This window comes from Cupressus sempervirens, chromosome 11 (genome assembly GCF_028749045.1).
Source record: "Cupressus sempervirens isolate cs-2001-9-10 chromosome 11, ASM2874904v1, whole genome shotgun sequence".
Classification (NCBI taxonomy): Eukaryota; Viridiplantae; Streptophyta; class Pinopsida; order Cupressales; family Cupressaceae; genus Cupressus; species Cupressus sempervirens.
The window spans coordinates 511,355,434-511,379,804 of record NC_143128.1 but is presented as its reverse complement, the minus strand read 5'-3'; the positions used below and the strand labels follow the sequence as shown (position 1 = coordinate 511,379,804).

The 24,371-nt window shown below is 36.7% G+C and overlaps 1 protein-coding gene across 1 annotated transcript in view; it reads right to left on the bottom strand.

Annotated features, from left to right (window-relative positions):
* The window catches only part of LOC149530601 (Transducin/WD40 repeat-like superfamily protein), a 190,479-nt gene extending 174,544 nt beyond the window's left edge, over positions 1-15,935 (bottom strand). Inside the window, exon 1 of the mRNA XM_089809563.1 lies at positions 15,386-15,935. Within this exon, the coding sequence (XP_089665689.1) occupies positions 15,386-15,517 (132 nt within the window). The 5' untranslated portion in view covers positions 15,518-15,935. The remainder of the gene's footprint in view (positions 1-15,385) is intronic.
* Positions 15,936-24,371: the final 8,436 nt, after the last annotated feature.

Sequence of the window (24,371 nt, the reverse complement as noted above, 5' to 3'; positions counted from 1 at the left end):
GAGTGCTGATCACTCATGTAATTTGGTTCTCACCCCACAGGATGGCAAGAAAACCGCTCTGATACCACTGAAATAACCCTGACAGGTTATTGCTTTCTCCAGCACCAAAAATAACTCTTTATTCTTCAGCTCTGATACCACTGTAATGACCTTATCTATAAAAGTCACTAAATCCCTACCATGTACTGTGGCAATTCGTCAAATAGTTGGCAAACAGGCTTTTCGTCAAACACTTGGTGAACAACGATGACAAATGCAATGTTTCCAACCATTCATCAAATTAATGGTTATTACAAATGCAGTGATAATAAACACGTTCAGAGAAATCTTATGGGGAGCCAAACAAATAACAATGACTATATATTTTATTCAGCTCTTATTAATAGAGTAACACCGGGTAAACTCCTTGCTACCACCTGTACGATATCCTCTGCTTGCCTTATTTGATCATCTGCAAATTGCAGCTACTTGTCTTGTTGGTCCGTTTCAAAACCTGCGCAATACCGATTGCCATCGATAATGTTGATAGAATATTAATATCTGCTAGAGGATACTCGGCTAGGGGGTCCCCTGGATGGTCTTTGTTGTTTCCGCCAAAACTAGTCACTCTTCTTTTTCCGGCTGGGAATGAATCATCTTCTCTATTGTGCTCGAACTCCGTTCAATTCGGCGGTGCCCAAGCAACTCCTATTCAACACCGTATGTATGACGTTTCCCGCCCTTTGATGCCTATGCAATACAATTGCCACCGTGTGGAGTCCTGTTATAGTGCGAAAGTGCTGTCAGGACCCGTGGCTTGAAGTCGCACCAGTTTATAGAGCCGATATGAAGGTTAATACATACACCCGTGTGAAAGTCCCTTTCCCAATCTTTTCGCTAAGAGATGATTCCGGCCCTTTGGAATTCAATACACCAACAATACGTATGTGCATCTTACATGGTGAACTCGTAACACTGCTAATGAGGGCGGCCTTTGCGATTTGGAGGATTCCAACTTCTTTAACTCGCGCTGACCTCTTTCCAACTTGGTATCCGCAATCTGTCGAATTTTCTATATGGTTCTCAAGTCGTTGGATCCAAGTGATATCTGCTCTCATCAGATTTTTTGCTGCCGCGGAATATTGTGTGCGAGTTAACAGGATTCCGCAACTTGTGATTGGAGCTGGATCTTGACAGACCAGATTTGATCCACCTGATATTAAAACCTTGTGCCCTGAGTCGTGCGTGATATGGAGCGTGATTGAGAAATGTTACCTGTCCGCTAATGGTGATTTCAGCTTCGAAAGTTCTGGAGTTGTCCACGAAAATTCATCAAACTTGGCTGCTTCCTTAACTCCATCATCGCCTAGCTTCCATCTTGGTCTTCAATCTGTTTATTCAGAACCGATGGATCTGAATCAAATCCTTCAGTGAACAAAACTACAAATTGGCCTTAAGCCGCAATTAATCACCCTGATGAAATGACTGAATGTCACCTCCAATCTGCAATTATTCGGATGATATTTCACACCCTCAAAATTGCGTACCAATTGAGAGTTATCGTTCTCAATGGCCAACTGTGACAATTGCCGAAACCCTAGGTTCCACAATGCACCCGTGATTGAATCACAATCTGAAAACAAAGAGAGATAATCCAACTGCTTGATTCGAATGGAGCCCCGGGGTGCCTATTTATTCTTTTCTCTCCATCCTCTCCAGAGACTTCTAGAACATTTTTGATCTTATCCCTCAAGTGACTTTATTAAATACTTTTATAATCCAAGTCACTTTATTAAATATAAAGTTATTTATTTATTTAATTAAAATAATTAATTAGTCGTCCTTGGACAACCAGAATTAATTAAATTAATTAAATCGAACTGTCACCAAAAATTGGGGACATGACATCATCAGCCGCTCTGCTACATCTCATGGATCTGATGGCCTCATAAATGTTGGAGGGGGTGAAATGGTGACAGTAAGAAGGCGAAATGGGGTGGACAGATGGGGACAGCAAGGGAACAGGGTGCACCAAAAGAGCTAGGGATTGCGGCTAAGCATGAAGCATAGGGATTTACACGAGATGCAATAAAGGACCGTTTCTTATAGCAAAGAAAAGGGAGGTAAGAAGAACGCAGGCAAGTATAAACGGGGGAATGAGCCTCAAAAGCAAAATGCACCGAGCAATGGAAGGATTTGCAGTCAGCATCAAACCATTGGTTAATAGGGCATGTATTACGACGTTTGCTTCTAAGGGAGAGTGAAGAGCGGTGAGGGATGGGGAGGATGGCTAACTTCCAAATGGTCGCAACCAGTATAACATGGAGGTGGCCTGACAAGAATCACTAAAGCAAGCAGGGTTAAGGAGGCTCTTAAGATGAGAGGAAAAGAGCTCACTATCGTCATCGAGAAAGCGGAAACTGGTAGGAGGGTGGGTAGCGACAGGCAAGAGGTGAAGAGACTGGAGAGGAGGCGACAAATGAGGAGAAACACGAAGAGCAATATTGAGGAGAGCATGGTTTGCAAGGGGAAGGCATGAGATGGTGAAGTTGTGAATGGAGGGGATGAAGGAGGGAGGGTGAGGACATAGTCCAGAACGCTCGCACCCCATAATGAGGCCAACAGGTAAAGAGCTCGAAACCCAAAAAGCATGATAGATCGTTCAAAATCACAAGTCCAGAGGACTTACAAAGCTGGAGTAGATGGTGATCATAATAGGAGATCGGCCCAAGAGCATAATCAGAAGTACGTTGAAGTCCCAAACAACTCGAATCAATATTTGAGGTATAGATTGAGTCAGAGTATTGGTCATAAAGAGGAGTCTGAAGTTCTCTGGTCTACGCATTGAAATCCCCTAGAATGATGATGTACCCCAAAGCGGCAAACTGAGAGACACTCATAAAGGTTAGCAAATGGGTCTCCGTCCTCAGTACCATAAATAGCATAAAGAGAAGCTGAAGGAAAGTAACAAACAACAATGAAGATATCCCTCTCATAGTGACTCTTACAATCAATACAAACCCACATGAATCTGGCATATGAGTGGGAGTGTTTAATTGAAGTAAAGCTGAAAATATCATCTCTAATCAAACAAGCAACACCTCCTAATCCACGGACCCCACCAGAAGTACAAACCTCCTCTCTACAAACAGATAACCACTGATAGCTTGCATATCCTGGAAGAGGATGCATGGGACTCTCATAGGTCTCAATGATGACCAATATATTAGCAGACCCCACCGCATCGTGGAAGAGACTTGATAATGACCATAGGGAACCATTACCATTCCAGCAGTTAACAAGAAGAGAGCACGTGGAGGTCTCCCTCTTGTTCGACTACCGGCGAGACCGTCATTTGATCTTGGGGGCTTGCCTCGCTTCACATCCACTTGGGGGGATCACGAATGATTGGTTTAAGATTCCTAGAAACAGCCCATTTCCCAGCTCGTCTAGCCTCCGCCACAAGACCACATGCGTGATTCAACTCTGTTACCTATGCTTTCATGAGATCTTCATCTAGAAAAATCTTAGAGGGCAGAGAGAACAACTTCGTCTTTGCTCTAAGAGCACGAAGTCTGTCTGAAAAGGTGAGAAACAGGATGAAAAGGGTGTCACCTTGACCAATCTAGCATTTATCCAATACGATGTCAAAGATATCAAGCTGATCAATAAGGAAAGAATGTCCAACAAAGAGAGGGTCAAAAGTGGGAGGGAGACCACGGACTCGCAAGTTGTGCTCACGAGCACGTCTCACACGTTTATCTTCTATCTTCCCCTAAATAATCTTATCTAAACTTGATAAAGGTGCAATAGTAGTTGTGTTATTGCAGAGAGAGGCCCATGATTTCACTTTTTGTTCATTTTAAAGAATCAGAGAAGAATGTTTTGCCGCAATTTCAGACTACTGAACTTTGATGGTATCTAACCCCTCAAGATGCTCAATTATGGATTCCAGATGGGATTTTAAGCCAGCAATTTCAGAAGTAGAAGTATCAGAGAACCCTGTGATCTGAGAAGTATTGGGCCTATGGCATGTTTGAGTTCTATTATTATCACAGTCAAAGAAATACTTGCTCTCTGAGCATTTGATTGTCCATTTCGAACTTAGCCACCCAGTCACAGAGCCTTTGGTAGGTCAGAGGTTGTGTTTGTGATGAACCCACATCTCCATTTACAGTCATCTTCGAGCTATAACCAAAGCCTTGTCTAAGACAGTCGAAATCAAACCCTAAAGCAATGTGAAACAACCCTCGAGCAATGTGAAACAATGTGGAAACAATGTGAAAATGATACAAGTTGCATGCAGCAAAGAGGATAAGAAGAGCCTGACACCAAATAGCTATGGAGGAGGCAGGAACAAATGAGTGTCGGAACAGCTAAGGAGGAGAAATGAGGACCGGAACAGAGACAGACAGACAGACAGAGACAGAGAATATTAACAGTCGAGACAAGTACAGAGCCGCGTGATAGAAATGAGGACTGGAATAGAGAGGGAGAGAGAGAAGAGTCGCATGAAATAGCCACCGCAAGCACAAAGTTGAATGCCAAAAAACATAGAGCCCATCATAGAACAAATAGATGACCTGCATGAAAGAGCCACCGCAAGCACAAAGTCGAAAGCTGAAAAAACACAAAACCCGCTTAATAAAACAAACAGACGACTGTCCAGTTCGATCAATCTGACCACCACGACACCCCAGCAACACACAAAATGAAGGACCCCCGAGCACAACGTGATCAAAGAAGCCATGCAGAGAGAGGAAGGCCAGAATCGCGTGCAAATGGTGTTCGTGGGGGACGATTGCATGCAAAAAGGAGGTCATCGCTAGGTGCCAACTCTCTTTTTAAAAATCCCATTTGAATCGTGTATGGAGTATATCTGTGGAGTTGAAATTAAAAGAATTAAAAGCCATTAATGAGAAGAAGTATTGCAGATTCATTGAAGAAAAACATAGAAGAGTAATATATGCAGATATAAATATCAAAGTTGGGAAAGAATAGTTATGCTAAGAAAGTTTCCATCATCAGTTGAGTAAGCAACATTATCAAGGTGGATAAAAAAAAATTCTGCAGGGGGTTGGTGCTCACGAAGACAACTGTGGAGGTTAGTACTTCCAATAGATTGATGCTTACGAAGTGTGGGAGTTGGAGCTTCCAGTGAGTCGGCGCTCATAAAGATAGGGATCGGAGCCTACAAAACATTGTAAAAGAACAAGTTTATATAAAAGCATTTATTTGTCATGGTTTTCTCCCGCAATGGGTTTCCATGTAAATCATCTGTTATTATGTTCAAATGCATAATTATTAATTCCAGTATTTAAAGTTATTAAGGTAATTGTTTGGATAAAAGGTTTAATTTGGCAAAATTATTATTATACTGATTCATTTCCGCGCGCACCCCCCCCCCCCCCTCACAGTATAATCGTGTGCTCTTCAGGAGAATCTATAAGGCTATTTGTGTTTATTAAAGTTTGTTAGCAACTTTGTATCTCTGGACGCCTTCAAATATAAGGCAAATACTGGACTCTTATTGGCGCAAAGAAAATCTACTGCAAATCGTGGAGGGAATAATAATCAGTATTTACAGTTGGTACTGTTTATATTTGGAAGTGCATGGAAACTATATCATTGACAGGAGCTGGTCGTCTTGGGCAGTAGTTCTATTTCCTTTCTGAGTCTCTGTGTGTTTGGCTCTCCTGGTTTAGTAGAGCTTTGACGCGGGTATAGGAAGAGATCATGTTTCTGGACTCCATCTATTGCTTTCGTCTATGCTTGGCTGTCATCTGTCTTTCTTGCTCAGCCTTCTTCAGTCCTTTGTTTGTGATTAATTTTGTGATAGTTTATTTTCTTACCTATTGTTTGCTGGTCATCTCAATAATGTCGTGGCACTGCATATATGTTGACATCATGCATTTACATATCCACGCTGCTCTGACATTGCGCATATATCATTACTTGTGCCGTTAGTTTTCTTTCATGAATGGACTTGTGCTATTTGTCACCGTTTCTCATTATGGACAATGGGTGATAGTGATCATGGGTAACAACTCTTTTTTTTTTTTTGCCGTGCTTTATCCACTGTGTGGACAGTTCACATTCAGTTTTTTGGAAGCCGTATGTCTTCTGTTTTATTTTTATGTTTGAAGACTGCATGGATGCAAAGATGAACCATCGATTTTGTATCTTCTATTGAGCATTCTTAATATGTTCTCAGCAGGACATTTTGGCTTGAGGAGACTCAATTTGTTCAAGATATATCAAGTACAGCAGATTGAGGATTAAAGAAACTGAATCGACTCTTATGATGCTATAATTATGATTGACAGGGCATAATTCGTGATAATTCCTTCACAGGAACATGCTCACGAAAGTTTGTTTTTGTTTTTTACAACAACTGGATTGGATTGTTCTCGACTCTATTATGCACCTGTATTTTCTGCCTCGTGGAAGGAGTCTTCTCCTATGAGATTCTTGCACCGGAAGCCAGTGGTTGGAGTCTTTGATATAAATTTATGGCTTCATTGTGATGGGCAGGTCACAGTTTGTGGGTGACCTGGTATAAAGGACAGACTTCTTGTTGAGATTTATGTTTCAGACACTGACAAATAGGATATTTTTCTTCTTTGCCTGCAGGATTTAGATCAGGAAATTCATCACAGTAGCTGATTTCTGTGCTATTGAATGGCATATTTATGTGTGTGAAATATATTCTGGTCTTATGTCAGCCTTTGATTTGAAGCTCAGGTCATGGACGGGGTAGGGGATTTGAAGTCAGAAGGATTGAACAAGAATCAATGGACCTCTGTGAAGTGCATGAAAATTCCACCTCTTCCTGTGCTTGTGACTAGGTTTTACAGGGATATTAGCCTCTGTTCTGCAGCTGCACTGGATTCTAAATAAAGAAATCATCTCTTTTTGGGCTCAGATCACAAAGAGATAAGTATTCTATTTTTGAGTATTGATCATGAATCTTTGTTATATCACTTGGAATAATGTATGATTTTAACGTTAATTTCTACTATAAGTTGATTTTATGAGTTCTTAATAAATTAATATCTCTCTTGGTTATAGGGGGCAACAAAAAGCAATGCGATGAAGATGTTGCCTTAATGATGCATATTCAGAGAGAGATGTTCAGCTTCAGAGGGAGGTTAGATCAACTATTTTATTGTGGAGATCAAAGTTGTCCCTACTAAGAGAGTCTTTGTTGAGAGGGAATCTCAGTCATTATACGTCAACTATCTTATTGTGGTAATCAAAGCCATCCTGCTAAGAGGGATTCTTTGTTAGGAGTCTCTGCTGAGAGGGAGTCTCTATTGAGAAAAAGCACTTTGGGTTTCTGTTTCAGACTTTGATCTGCTATTGTTTCCTAGTGCAGCAGGAAACAAGGTTGTGTTGCTCAAAGCACAGCTGAAGCTGAATATGTTGCAGCTCAAGAAGCTGTATCAGCACTAATAAGCAAACTATCAATAGCCTTACCAAACCGCTACCCAAGGTGAAGCTCTCTTATATTAGAGACAAGTTAGGTATTGAAGAATTTGAGACTCTTGTTGGAAACGAGTCTCAACTAGGATTTTCTTTCGTGTTGATCAAGAGTTCTTTTTCATGTGAAATTAATGAAGTTGTAACGACAGCTAAGATAACTCTTTTACCAATGAGCAAAATCATAGTGAACATCATGTAGAGAGAGTCTATGATGTTATCACATTGGGAGATTTTGTGATGGGAGTTGGATGTCATGTTGAGAGATTCCATGACAGCATCATGTTGAGAGAGTTTGGTTGTGATCCTTACAGGCCTATCATGTTCAGTGATTCCATGGCTTTTTAATAACATTAATAAGTTACTTGTTCTTTTATTGTCATGTCCAGAGAGTCTGTGACTGATAAATTTAGTAAATTTCATATTTGCTAAGAGAGAAACCCCTTGGACCACCCTCTACGAGTAGCAATGGTGCAAGTCATGACTTCAATTTTGATAGCTTATAAAGTAACTGTGGTGAATTATGTTATGCTGAGATAATGTGTTTTAATGAGAATCTATATGATGAAAAAATTATTGTTAGCATCTTTGGTTGCAGTTATTTGCACCTGCCTTAATACAGATCTCTCTTGATAAGAGGGAGTGTTGAAGATTGTAGCTGCGATAGAGATTTTTATCTCCGATTTTATGAAATAGAAATATGATTGTTATGACTGTTATGGTCATCTTCAACTAAAAGTAACATTTATGATAATATTATTTAAAAAGATGTGTCATGCATCATGCAAAGAGGCTTGTGTTTAGAAATATAAAGAGTTTTATATTTGGAAATTTAAGAGGCCTTCATTTGTGTAATTAAGAGTCTCTCTACTCTTTATATATATATATATATATATATATATATATTGTAGCAAGTGAAAAGCAAGTGAAAAGCATTGTATTGGAACATTTCTTTATCAATAAAAATGATATTTTTCTTGTGTGGTTGCATTTTTCCCTTCAAGTGGAAGGGTTTTCCCAAGATAATCTAGCATGTCTCTTGTATCTATTTCATTCTTCCTTATCATTGTATATCTTTATTTCTGGGCAAAACTTAACATAGAGATCCTGTCATTTTTTAGATCTCCATATACAACAACTATAACAAAGATGCAACTTTACTACTATTAGTTGCAAGCCACAAAGAGTTCATTATTTACAGCCATATAAATGATACAATTTTAAAGCACAAGGTCTCAATGCCATACCAGGAACAACAGACTCCAAGCTTGAGACTTTAGTAACTCTAGAATCAGCACCTATGTTGCTAAATCCTTCCCTAGAAGCCCAAGGTCCCAATCCCATCCGGCTATGATACTAGATGACTCTTGGTGGGATAGTGTTGCATCTCCTAGGATTTACTGAGCCTGGATTGAGTATGATCCAATACATTGACATTAATTGGCCTTGCTTGGGTGAGGTATATGATGGCATTGACTCCATGATTAAGGATATGAAAAAAAACCCTAAATTAGAAAGAACAAGACACTAAAGAAATATTCTTCAAGTAACTACTGAAAATGATGGAAGGGAGATGGAACAAAATGACTACCACTTTGCACCTCTTTGTCTTTAGATTAAGCCCCAAGTACTACAGTTAGGCAGTCCATATTGAGAGTAGCACTAGATTTGCCCCATATAGAGATCCTGAAGTTGCTCGTAGCCCTTCATAGACTATTTCTCAATAACATACGGCCTATGGTCAGGTCTGAATTTATGAGTTTCACAGGGATCAATGATTCTGCTCTTGAAGACAAGAAAGGTGTTGATGCTCATAAATGGTGGTACTTCCATAGAGAAATATTCTTGTACCTTCAACCCCTTGCCATCAAAGTTTTATCACAAGTAAGTTCTTAACTCTTAAAATTCTAATTTTTGAATTCTTGTTGATGAATATTAAATTTATATTTAAAAAATTTATTCATAACTCTTAACTCTCTAATTTCAAAATTGAAAATTTTAACAGGTTGTTAGTTCATCATCATCTAAAGAGAATTGGAGCACATACTCCTTATCCACTCAATAATATGCAAAAGAATACTTCCCAAGAAGGTGAAAGACTTGATCTGTGTGCATTCAAATTGGGGTTTCCTAACACATAAAGACAAACACCTACAAAAATAGGGCAGGCAAAACATTGGGATGTTGAAGGGTACATAGATGCATGTTCAATTGCCCACCTTGGTGCACTTGGAGTTGACAATAATGATCTACCTAGTGATCATGGGGATAAGATTGCTAGTACCGATGCCAATGGCACTGTTTGTGCTTCTAATTTGCCCCAGTAGGAGGATGACAATATATTTAATGACTTATGATGAATTTGATCAATGATAGTTGATTCTTAATGTTGACATTATTATTTTTAAACTGAAACAGTGATATGGTGGCATAATTTGCTATGTTAATTTACTATTAGCATAGTGGTGTATTAGGAACTTGATGCTGCAAATATGCATATACTTTTTATTTTTATATAGTTTTTGTACAGGTGAACCCAACATGAACCTAAGCCCCCCCCCCCCAAAACGAAAATCAAATGAATTTGTAAACCTAACTCTTGGACCCGAATTTGAATCTGAAGACAGACAATTTAGCTCTTCAACAATTGTAAGCATTAAATGTATGCCTAGCATGCATGACGAAGATGGTATTTCACATTGCTAACCTCTGTAGATTCTTAATTCATTCATATAATCTCCTATGAATCCCTCATTAGGTACACCCCCTCATACGGATGGAAAGGGGCACATGAGGCCAAGAGGGATGATATTCACCCTTAGGCCTAGGGTAGAAGATTGATTAGCTATGGAATCCTCACTAGGTACACCCCCTCATATGGATGGCAAGAGCCACATGAGGCCAAGAGGGATATGGAGGTTTAAAAGGAAAGACAATTTATGTAGAGTGAGGCAGCAAGGAGAAATGGAAAACAGAATATGGAATAATTAGCGTGGAATTGGAGAAGAATTCAGAAATAAACCTCAATTAGAAATAAAGAACAGCAATTAAGGGTGATAAAGAAAGTGAAAGAAACACCAGTCTTGGGAAAACGGAGGCCACTTCCAAAGACATAACCCTTCGGTTGAGTAGAATGATATTTAAGGAGAAGAAAGGCATCAATCCAATCATCATCAAGCCATATAGGAGATCAAATAATATTCAGTGGAGCACCAATCCTCATAACTGATCACAGAATTAACAAAGGGAGGAAGCCAGCAGATTTTGATATTTGTAAGGTGCTTGGAAAGCATTGGGAATTATAAGTAATATATACCCTTTCTGGTACTAGATATTTTGTTTTCATTCTTTCTATCATTTTTAATACATGCATAATCAGTTATATTAATAAGCATTCAATTAATACTTTGATCCAACCAGCCATTCCATTATGGGGTGAAGGAATAACTACATGAAAAGGGGCGGCAGCATTGAGATCCCCATCAAGTACGACAACCAATGGATACGAGCCAAGAGGCCAAATGACTGGGTGTTCATTCCGTGCTCTTGGGCTTGATTGGAAAGGACAGGCTCCCAGCACTTTAAATGATTCTCGCAATGAATTCTGTAAAGTGGATTGATTAGTAGGGAAAGCTTCTAACTGAAACTCATCGTGCTCTCAAGTCATAAGAGGATGAATAAGTAAACACGGACAAAGGGTGTAATTACAAGCATCCCACTAGGTAGACCACCCCATGCTAGATGTCTAAGGTGCCTACCACTTGGGGGGAGAGGGTGAGTGTTTAGCGTGAAGATTGCTTCAAGCTGATCCTATCACATTCCTTCATTCAAACTCTACTGTGATTGGACCTATCTAATTAATTATGATAATTATATGTATTTTTATTTATATGTGCAATTACTAGCCCTAATGGAGATAACTGACATTTATAAATTATTAAATTATTACACACACACAGTTTAAATTGGTAAAGATATACCTTTAACTATCTCGTCTTCTTATTTAAATGGAATTTGACTTTTAGGGCAATCCTAAAATGGGGGCATTGCAATTGGTATAAGCATGCTTACTCCATGTGTATTTTATATGCATGCTCTTCAAATCTATGCCTTGTGTTTGCTTCAGGACTGATGGACTTCAGCATGTTTACTACATGAGAAAATTTCCCATGAATAGTTTGTGCCTTTATGTCTATTGCTCCATACAGCATGCCTGACATGTCTGACGTGTATTTATATGTATTTCTTCATGTCTGATGTATATTTTTGTGTATTTGTGACTTACATGTCTAATGTGTATTCATGTGATCCATGCCTTGTGTGTATTCATGGGTATGATTCATGGGGTGAAACCATGATTCATGGGGTGAAAGAAGAAATACATGATAAGGAGGAAGGAGCACTAAGATCCCCATCAAGTACTATAATCCATGGCAAGTGCCCAAGGGGCCAAATGACTAGATATTCATTCTATTTCTTGGACTTGATTGGAAAGGACAAGTTCTTTTTTGGCTTATTTGGTTCTCTAGGGAATTTTATAGTGTGTATTGGTAGTTAGAGAAAGTCTTCGATTGAAACCCATCATGCCCTCAAGTCATAAGAGGATGAATAAGTAAACATGGATAGGGGATGCAAATATAAGCATCCCACTAGGTAGATTACCCCATGCTAGATGTCTACGGTAACTACAACCTAGAGCCAAGAGGGTGAATGCTTTCTTTTAGGTTTAGTGTGAAGACTGCTTTGAGTCAATCCTATCATGCTCCTTCATTCAAACTCTATTATGATTGGACCTATCTAATGAATTGTAATAATTATATGTATTTGTGTTTATATGTGTGATTACTAACCCTAATGGAGAACGAATGAGATTTATGAATTACATGTGTGTGTAAAATATATACATATACACACATATTGTTTAATATGGTTGTAAGAATTAAAACAAGGTTTATCTTGTAAAAAGGCATTTTAAATTGGTACCTCTAGCTATCTTACCTTTCTTATTTGAATGAAATTTCAGATTTTAGGGCAAGATTTAGGGCAATCACAAAAGAGGCCATTAAAGACTAATCTTTACATATTTTTGTAATCCCAAAAATGCACTAACGGGGTGTGTTGGTGAAGCATAGTACATTATCTAGCTAGTTTCATTTAAGGCCATATTCACACTTACAAATTTAAGCTTATTGTTGGTGTAATTAGGACATTTTACCTTGGTTAATTCACACCTAAGTACTAATTACACTTTACTTAAGCTTACATAGGGACCACATAGGAGATTTTTGGAGCATTTCCACTTTAGATGGTGTTATCATGTTTTTACATTCCACTTTAGGTGGTGTTATCATGTTTTCACATTCCACTTTTTTGTTAGAGTGGGGTTGTCGTTGCACCAAAAGACCGATCTATCAATGCCCGATACAACCGCTCAACTTATAGTACACATGAGGCAGTTAAGCCCTTGTCACGAATCCCGAGGGGAGCGCTGAACAAATTTCCAACAATCTCCCCCTCACCGTTACTCGAAGGTCTGAGGATTCAAACCTGTGAACAAGCTCTGATACCACTTGTTAGAGTGGGGTTGCTGTTGCACCAAAAGACCGATCTTTCAATGCCCGATACAACCACTCAACTTATAGTACACATGAGGTGGTTAAGCCCTTGTCATGAATCCCGAGGGGAGCGCTAAACGAATTTCCAACAATTATGTGTTGACTCCACCTTTAGTGCACTTATCACTTTATCAGTCTCCACCTTTATTGCACATTTTGTCCATTAAACATTGGATGATCCACCTCTAGTGCACATGTGATTCCACATTGGGCAAATGATAGGTTGCCTCTTGATTATCATGCCATCGACTCATTCACTCCTTATCTCACCTTGGCTATAAATTCAAAGGGTTTCCTATGAAATATTCAATTCAAGTTGACTTCAGTTGATTGTATTACATTCTTGATAGGAATACAGCTTATTCTTATCATAATATTTATCCCTTGCTATGTGCTTGCCATTTGAATAAAATTTCCAACAATTATGTGTTGACTCCACCTTTAGTGCACTTATCACTTTATCACTCTCCACCTTTATTGCACATTTTGTCCATTAAACATTGGACGATCCACCTCTAGTGCACATGTGATTCCACATTGGGCAAACGATAGGTTGCCTCTTGATTATCATGCCATCGACTCATTCACTCCTTATCTCACCTTTGCTATAAATTCAAGGGGTCTCCTATGAAATATTCAATTCAAGTTGACTTCAGTTGATTGTATTATATTCTTGATAGGAATACAGCTTATTCTTATCATAATATTTATCCCTTGCTATGTGCTTGCCATTTGGCCTCCAAATCTTGGATCGCTGTCTCCATAGCCAAATCTTACACTTTGGTCGTTTTCTTCTTGTATCTCACATAATATAGATTAAAATCCTTGTTGTGATCTTACTAAGTCCTACAGTTTCATCCTTGTCTTTATTTTTGCTTTTTTTGTTGTATATAACACCAGCTTTCATTTATGCATCTAATGAATTTGCTAGCTTGGCAGCATTTTCATTCCTTCTCTCTTGTGTGGAAATTTGTTCTAACTGCAAGTAATCCTTGGCTTCACTAACGTTGACTTTCAACTCTTACAATTACTACATTGTACAAGGCAACACTATTTGTAACAACAGAAGGTTTTAGCAGTAAGAAAGTGAACAGTGAAGATACCAGTCGGGGATAAGCAAACCTTTCCCTTCTGCTATAATATATATTTCAAGATATGTTGGAAGTTGAATTATTTCAGCAAAACAATATGATTAGACCACGGTGACAAAAACTAGAGAGGATTGAGAAAAATTGAGTTATCTTTGGTCAAACAGCAACAAGTCACAAACCAATGAAATTTGGAGAAGCAGCAAATAGTCAGTTTGGAAGAGCAATTGAGATGCAAAAATATCTGACAATATTTAGATGGTAAAGCTCATCAGATGTGTCAAACCTCTCATCATAGGACAAGAGCTCGAAATGGAAACCAAAATCTTTCTTTAAATAGTAGGTTTTGCACAAGTTCCAGGGAGTTCAGATAGGAAAAATCAATGAAAGATACAGCTGGACACTTCCACTCGAGCTATATTCTAAAGCTTAAACGGCTAGAATGAAGTTTAAACAGTTCTCTGTTCGTAAATGTTTTCGCTTGCAAATACAGTAATATTCCTCTTCCCTTCCACCGCATCAATACAGTTCTTATAAATCTGCCTAGAGCTTTCAAAGGGTGTAGGGTGTATACATCTTGTTATTTGATCTCGAGAGATTAATTTTCAAGTTTCACGGGATTGCGAGACCTGGTCTCTTAAGTTGCAGGAAGTATTTATGAAAGAAATACATCATCGTGTGTCTGTGAGTTTCAATCTATGCCAAAAAATAATGACCGATAGTCCTGTCTATGATCATTTTTGGGGAAGATGACTGCTCAATAGCCATGGTTCTTTATTGGCTTGGTGCATGAGAATATGAGTCGCAATTGAATGTAAACTATAACTGTTAAACCACAGCCTCCCCGACACCCGTAGGAATTATGGTCGCCATTATTGAAAAGACTCTGGGTGATGTTCCTCGGAGTGCTTCCCATTACTATTAAACCACGCCGGAACAGTGGACGCTTAAACCCTGCTGCCATAGATAATGTAAGTTTCCCTTTTGGTTTCTCGAGATGTCATTTGTTGATTTGGATATGAGTGGCCTGCCACACAGTGTGACAGACATTTTGCAGGCATTGCCGGATCAACAAACCACCAGTCACTGCGACCCAAATTCTACCCTGCTTATATCTGTGCGGATATCCGTATATAATTTTTCATGTTGTGATTTATGATCTGGCAGCGCGCTAAATTTCATAATAAAAAATAAAAAACAATATAGCAAACGTGTACTGACCTGCCGGTGCTCCCAATTCCAGACAACGACATTGTCGGATGCATCTGCCGTAACAAGCCATGGATGTGTTGGATGCAGCTGCACCTTCACAATCTTCTCGCTTGTAGGACGGAATGCCCGCAGCCTCAACATGATGCCACCTCTTCTACCCAGCAAGATCACTAATTTGTACCAAAATCATTAGTCTCAAATTACTCTATCCGATCTGGTAACGCATTCCATCAGTTTTGCTCCTCGTAAACCCGATCTGCAACGTACCCTAATACCTACAATGTTGACCCTCCGAAAAATGAATTTTCCTGCGCGATTTGGGAGGCAGATCGCAAATCCGTCCTTACTTCCTTTCGTATCTAAGGAAAGGAGGAAAGAATTCAAATTGAATTGCAGAGCACCTGTATAATTCTCCTCGCATGAGCTCAGCGCTCTCGATCAAGAAGATATAAAGACGGATGAGACCTTAAAAGCACTCTTTGACACCAGCTACGAATTTCAGGTTTCGCTTTCTAGTTAAACGGGGTGTCATTTTAAAACAAAACTCTCCTGAAAAAACAAGGTTTTCAATAAAATGAAATAATTTTGATATTCACGCTTTTCTCTTATTAAACTTTAAAAAATTAAAGTATATTGTTGTATGTTAATTACACAGCTTACATTGAAAATTAATAAATAATTTAGGGACATAATTAATCAAAATGATCGCGTTGTAATGTAACTTTTTTGTTTTTTAATGAATAGTCATTTCCTTATATTAAAAAAAATACAATAAAGTTACATATTCACAAAAAAAGGAACAGGGAAACAAGAGTCGTAATGCAACTTGATAAGTGTGTATGAAATTAAATAATGTGATGGATGGGTTTTAGAAATTTATCATTGTGTTTATGTTTATAATTTAATTGTTTTTTATATAATTTAATTGTTAAAAGAATGTCATTTATCTATTTTTTATGTTTATGAACTTAATATGGATAATGCTAAGTTGTAAAGTCTTGTTTGTTTTGGGTGTTGATAAACACTGTTAGAGTTTATTATACTAAGCATAAGAAGCAATTTGATTCCCTTCTTTTGTCTTAGTGAAAGTCTTGAATTGGTCAACATTTTTTACAGTATCATAAACACTTCAAGTCATCATGCAAATGTTTGATATATTTATATTGTTGTTTATGTAAATGACATGTTCTTTTTAGTTTTGGTGAAATATCAAATTGTTATTCTCTCTATGTGAGTTCTCTGTGTTTCTTTATGTTGGTCGCAACTGGTACTGGGGGGTTTAGGGGGTGAATCAATACCACTATTTCAAACTGGTTTTCTTTCTCTCTTTCTTTTAACTTTAGCACAATCCTCTTTACATTTTAAACATAAAATAAATGCATTGAGATAAAAATAAGATAACTCACATACACAAAAGCACTCACCAAGTGACACGGGTATTTTGTAAGTGGAAACCCTCTATGTGAGGATGAAAACCACGGTGGGGATAATTTACCTACTAACCCTTGTAATGCATGTAAGGGGGTTCACGATTAAGAGCTACAAATGCTTCTTCTAGAAGTGCATCCTGTCAGGAATGCCTACAACCTGTTAGGGTTATTAAAGCTTTATTATAGCTACCTGGTTAGAGGAATTACAAATATCTTTCTGAGAGACCCCTTGTTAGAGGATTTTATAGTAGGCTTACAAATAAAGTTGGCCCTATTAGGGGCTTACAAAGAGATGCAATGGTAAGAAAGCATACTATGTATTTGACTTGAATGTGACACTGATTTTCTATGTAGATCTTTGCTTTGTCTCCCTCGAAGATGCTTTGATCTTCTTTCTTGTTTAATGAGTGATCTCTTCTCACCTTTCCCTTGGTTGCCTATGATAGATCTTTGCTTGTTGTTTTCTTTTTACTCTACTACTCTTGCTTCTCCCCCTGCAATAGTTACTCTCCTTCAATTTTTCTCCTCTCAACTTTCTGCAACCATCTCAACAGCCTACACACTCCATTACATATGCCCTTTTATTGATGTCAATGCACAACTACCCATATCTAAATTATCTTGTTCATTTTGAATTCAAATTTTGAATACAATGTCTACTTGGTTCATGAAAGACTCGTGGACCCTACGCCTAGGGCCTAAGCTAGTATCTTTTGCTAGTCTTAGCTACACATCAATGATGGTATGTTGTCCTTTTTGACTTACATCTCTATAACCTCTTCTTTATGTTACCTCAATGTGACTCATTGTGTTGATGACTCGGACCAACTGATATCCATTTCTATCTTCTTGCCAGTGGATGTGCCAGAGTGTATGTCGATGTGCATCTTGACCAGTAGCTCTAGTCCTCTTCCTTTTGTTGCTTTCTCTCAACCATATGTCACACATTTTGTCAAACAAATTTTCTTGGCCATCAATGACAACACTCAATACCTCTCTTACTCTTCATGCAAAAGATGCATGTGGGGATTACTTTATGTTAAGGGTGAATAGGGGTCATCCTTTTATATATCACCCTACTATTCAAATTTGAACATTTTATACTAAAGCTAGTAAGCAACAATTATCAAGATGATGAAATTAGGGGTTGTGATTACAATTGAATTCAAAGTTTGAGCACCAAGTCCATTATTGCAAATCTAAACTAAGATCATATCCACACTCCAAAAATCAACTCTAGACAAGGAAAGGCAATATTATAAATCAAGTCCAAACTCCTGGGATGGTTAAATTTAAGTGTCATTAAGGATTTGTGGTATTTTCCAAGTTTTTATTGTTAGTGTAATTAATGTCATTAGATATCTAGTTAGGATATCACATTTTTAATCTTGTCCTTGCCAAGCTTAGCATAACTTTAACTAGGATTTTTCATGTTTTAATCCCACTTCTTATTGTTCAAACATTTACCCTCATTATCAGAGTTTCACTCCTACCTTCTCACATCCCCATCCTTGCCTATTTACACAAGGTTGGGATTTGTATATTTTACACACTCTTCATTTCTGTATGATAGACATACATTGTGCATCAATTTAGTCACATGTGGAAAATCATTTTATGTTTTTAGATTTTGGTGCTTTGTAATATATCTTACGTGTAAATAAACCACTCATTCATTCATTATATTTTAGCTAAGTAGATCAATATTGGTTTTAAAAGGGGAAAAGTGTTAGGTATACAATATCTATAATTCAAAATTGTTATGTCAATAAATAATTTATTTGTATAAGAATTTAAGATAGTGTTGAATTATTGTAATTGAAAATCATAGAGAATTTGTTGAATAAGTTTCCTTCAATTTAGTTTTCATGTTAATTGATGTGACTCCATGCATATTGGTGTAAGCAAGCAATCAATATGAAAATAAATGGCATGTGTTTGTAAAATGATACAAGCATGAATTTTTTTTTATAAAAAATGCTCCATCGTGTATCTAAAAGCACAATATTTCATGAGTAGCATCTAACTAAAAATGAAATAAGCATTACAAAATTGGCATTTACTTGTATCCTCAAATAGAAAGAGAGCTTAAAAGACTGATATTCATATACAAAGTATAATATCCCCTTATGTAATGTGGAACTTGGACTTGTTCCCTTTCATTTGTGCATTAATGGAATTGTGAGTTATTTCATGGTTAAAAACTCACCAAACTCTTGTGTAAGTTTTAATCATTTTTGTTTTCTAGTAATGATCATGAAATTAACTCAAAAAAATCTAGAATTAGGTATTGATAAATTATCACATAGTATGGATACTATTGACAAGCCTAAATTATTGGGTTTAGTTATTGTCCAATAAGTGAGGTGATAGTTTTATTATATGGTTGGTTCCATGTCTTATTTCATAAATATTGTTAAATTTTTATTATAGTTATCAACTAAGTATGCACTCTTGAGATCTCAACTTAACTACTTGATAAAAATGTAGTTTTCTCATAGAGTGTGGAAATCTTTAGCTAAGACCAACATCTAAAGAGGGTTGTTTCATAGCTAGCAAATCTTGTATTCTATTACACCATCTTATATTTCAATAGATAGTTGAGATGAGAGAACAAAAAGGACACATACTTAGTTGACAACAATTTTTAGCATGTCTAATAGAATTTTTAAAATTTTTTTAGTCCAAAACTTTTCCATGTATTGCCAGTATTATATGTGTATTAGTAATTTTTTCCTTTTGGAGTTAACTTTTGCAAACACCTAGAATCTCTAGAATGTCAAATCCCTAATTTCAAATGGACAAAGTGCTAGGTGAAAAGTCAAACATGCTTATTCTTGCTTCAAAACATTCCATGATTTTTCAACATGTTGTGATGCTTCAATGTGTCAATGTTTCATAGAAATATGGCATATCATCCTCTATTTTCATGATAGTGTTGTCCACATATCTTCTTATCTGCCATATAAAATTGAACAAGTTATCTCCCTCGACTAAAATAACTCATTAATAATGACTTGTCAACATTCCAAGCATGCTTACAACCTAACTACCCTTGCACAATCTTTGTGGTGGCATTATTATGCTCATAATTATTCCTAAAGAATGTATGTTATGCCAAACCAACATGGTTATTATCTAAAATTGTTCCCAAAAGATGAACAATATGAATGTTAGTGAGGTAAAGATCCTATTAGTGCAATTTGCTAAGCAAATAGGCAGTATCAATAGATAATAAAAAGATTGATTTAGAATAGGGTAAGTTAGCTTATTAAGCTTATCAATAATAGAAAAATATACAAACACAAAGGAAGCAATGTAAGGAGGATTTTATAAGGGAGGTGGAGACAAATGAAGCTTTTTCTTTCATACGTGTAAAAACTAGAAACCTAATCAACACCTTGTTGTAAAATCATCTTGAATACAAAGGGTCTGAGTACAAATTTCTAAGTTTTGAGCAAAATGAACTTGTTTAATATTTATGTAAGTCTTTTAGGTTTGTAATCCCAAGTTTTGGGAGTTTTCACCCTTTCAAGAAACTATGCTTGAGGAAAATTAGTCCATCACCCCTAAAAAAACATTTCTTGGCTACTTAATAGCAATATATTCAAGAGTTTATCTTATCTTTGAAAACTCGTAAAGCTTCCCAAAATCATCTACCAAGTCATCCTTATTCCAACATCTTTTATCTAATATCCATGAGTTCCTGATCAATATTAAGAAAGTAATTTTGATAAGCAAAATATTTTTTGTGAACTCGGAGTTGAATAATTTATAGCCGACTATCCTTTGTTTTAGGAAGAAACAAATCAAATTTGTTTTAGTTCAGTAGTGTCTATAACTAGTTGGAGCATCAAGCTATAGGGAAAGAAAGCAATTCTTGGAATGAAGTGGTGGTTTTTAATGAGCTTCCATACTCTTTGAAGATAATTAAGATTTTTCAATTCCCATGCCATAAAGTTATTTGTAATTGTTGATGTTCGACAGCTTTTGTCGGATAAACACACACACACACACACACACATATAATTATATGAGATATATAATTGAGATATAAATATATGAGAGAAATTAATATTTTATATATATATATATATATATATATATATATGATTAAATATATTATTATATTAATTATCTAATTAACAAATAGATATGTCCCATGAAGGGACATGTCTATTCATTGCCTATTCTTAATATAAATCTAAGAGAATGTTGCATTTGGAACACACATACAAAATACAATGGTAGTGCTTAGTACATTTACAATAGATACTTGGAAAACTAACATAGTATTATAGCACATTCACAAATGTAAAGAGAGCTATATGTTAGATGTCATGCAGTTAGTATAAAGGAAGAAACCTTATACTAATTGAAAGATAAACTCACCATTCGATTGTTGGTGTTCAAATAAAGTAATTGGCACTTCATATATCTTGTCATAGACATATAGGTAATGGTTGAAATAGGTGGAGTCACAGATATTTTCAAAGGTATTTTTATTTATCCTTATTGAGTACAAGAAAAAAAATGATATCAAGTAAACTAGAGGTCATGCGAGCTCATTTGGTGAGAAAATGTTGTGTATATACACCATTCATCATCAAATGGATAAATACATAATTTAGTAACAATGATAGTATACAACCCATCAAAAATAGTAAGGTCCAACACTTAATTACACAAGGAGAAATATGTGTATGAATTGGACGAATAATAGAATATTGATGATTATAGAGTTTTCTTATTTGTACAGTACTATAGAGGTCTAGAAGCATCTGAATATGGAATTAGTGTCTAAAGAAGTTATTATATGAGGAATCCATTATGCCAACATTTCTGGAAACAATGATTTGCAGAGATCATAAAATTAGTTAGCTAGTAGTCACAATGATTAACAAATATTATAAGTTTGAGAAGCACTTTATAATAGTCAATGGATAACTAAATAATGTGGTTAATAAACAAATACTTTTTAGAAGAGAGGTAACTCCTTGAGGAAAAACTATGAATATTTACATTGCAAGATACTTAGAGAGAAGGAACATAAATTTCAGAACATCAAGGAGCTTCATATTAGACAATGATAATAATCCTAGTTATCATCCAACCATAAAGACAACCAATTCAGCAATTAGAAGAAGACATCAACAAGTTGGATATATCATTTGGTAAGAATCAATGGCAATGAATTATATTTTGCAATATTGATTCAAAGGATTCAGATAAGAAGGAAAGGAGAACGTAGAAACAGAGAAGATAGGTGCAAGGAAATCAAGCTCTAACCAAGCAGAGGAACAAACAAAAATATCCAGTGCTAGATACAACATCCGTATTGATTGTGATTATTTGTTGACATTGAATAAATACTATCAATTCTTCATATCAAAGAATTATGAGTTTTGCGCAACACTAAGTAATAATATAGTCGATGGAAAGGTCTACCATGTCACAAGGAGTAACTAGTATAAGTCATGTCTGAGTGCGACTGAGGAGTAAATTATAATGATATGGAGATGTATACTATGTTTGATGGGAGTGAAGCAAACTAAGATATCAATCGATAAACATCATATCTATAATCAATCCAAAGGAGATTCATGATTGTAGCATCATTGTATAATTACAATAAATAAGTATTTCCTGATTATTATATCCTAAGAACTATCTTTATTCATAGTTAATCTCTTATTTGTATTTTTGTGAGTATTATAAGAGCTTTGTGCCTTGGTCTTTTCCTCCAAGAATGTTATTGTAGGAAAAAGCGGGAGACTAAGATGTAGAGGGAGGATGACATTTTAGGTAACCTTGAAAGAGAGGGAGCAGATAGAGGATACAATTCGATCAAACTTCAATGATCTCAGTCATATTGATTTAGAGGGAGTAAACCATGTTGAGATGGATTCTCTAGTGATCAATAATTGTAGCAAACATGAGGTCTATAATTCATGAATATACCTCATGGCTATGTGATTTTAGTGGGCTTGCCCTCTGTACATCATGAGGAAGTGATGATTTCCAAATGATGTCACTTGTATTTGAAAAAGTTAGTACATGGTGACAATCTTATAGTAACTTTTTATTATGAGATCAAACAAATTGATTGTACGGTGAATGTCTTATGTAATATTAGATGTGATATCAAAACCTTTTTGAGTACTTGGTGAATATAATTGATATTTAGGGAGGCAAACACTCTTGCTATCAGATGTGATATCAAAACCTTTTTTAGTACTTGGTGAATATCATTGATATTCTAGGAGGCTAGTACTCTTGCTATCAGATGTGATATCAAAACCTTTTGAGTACTTGGTGGATATCATTGATATTCTGGGAGGCCAATACTTGTGATATTGAATGCAATATCAAATGGTGGAAAAAATTTTGAGATATCAAATGAGATATCCTTAAAATTTGTAATATTGCTAATGGTGTAATATATGTCTTATGTTTATCCTCCCTATCTAAGAGGGAGTGTTGATGTTTGATAGCTTATGTCGAATGCCCACGCACACACACACACACAATTATATGAGATATAATTGAGATGTAAATATATGAAAGAGATTAATATAATACATATATGTATGATTAAATATATCGTTATATTAATTATCTAATTAAAAAATAGATATGTCCCATACAGGATTATGTCTATTCATTTCCTATTCTCAATACAAATCTAAGAGAATGTTGCATTTGGACCACACATAACAAATACAATGGTAGTGCTTAATACATTTGCAGTAGATACTTGGAAGACCAACAGTCAAACATAAAAATGAAGAAGGAGGTAATTGTTATGGCTTCACAATACATGGCCCATTTTCAACTAAAAATGAGGAGCCCCTCTTTTCTTTTTAGGGCAAGGGAGTCCACTCTATAGAACAGGGGATCTAGTTGGGTTCTTCAAAAGGTGGATTCCCCTATGGTTTTGGGTGAATCTAGGATGTCTAGTTGGTCGGTGACATTCAAGGTCAGGGAGCCAGAAGATCAAGTTTCACTAAGGCAAGAGAAGGTGTGCACATGTGCACCTACACATATGTCCACGCTAATGAAGTATGCCAAGTGCATTATTGAACAAAATAAAAGGTGATGCACTAGCGCACATGTGCACCCTCAAAAGGTGTGAAGGGTGCCCATATCATGTGGCCTATATATGAGCCCCCACCTTCCATTAAGCTCACCTATTCACTTTCTACCCTTGGCGCCACATTGTCGTACTTTTGCACCTTTGTATCTTCACTGCCAAACTTAACTCCCTATCTTCATAGATCACTAAAGTAACTCTTTGGTGCACTAGCACACCTTCCTAGGGTATGCTAGGTGCACCTATGTGCTTAAGAGGCACCCAACTCTATCAAAGCACCATCCGCTGAACACCTTTCACAGCGGTGCACCCTACCAAAGTGTGCACCTACGACAATGCACTAATGTGCCTAAGGGCACTAAAACCTTAGCCCACATGTTATGTGCACAGACGTACCTAACACACCCTCACAAGTGCACAAGGTGTTCCATGTGCACATGTGCTCCTTTTGGGCCCTTCAAGTTTTTTTTGT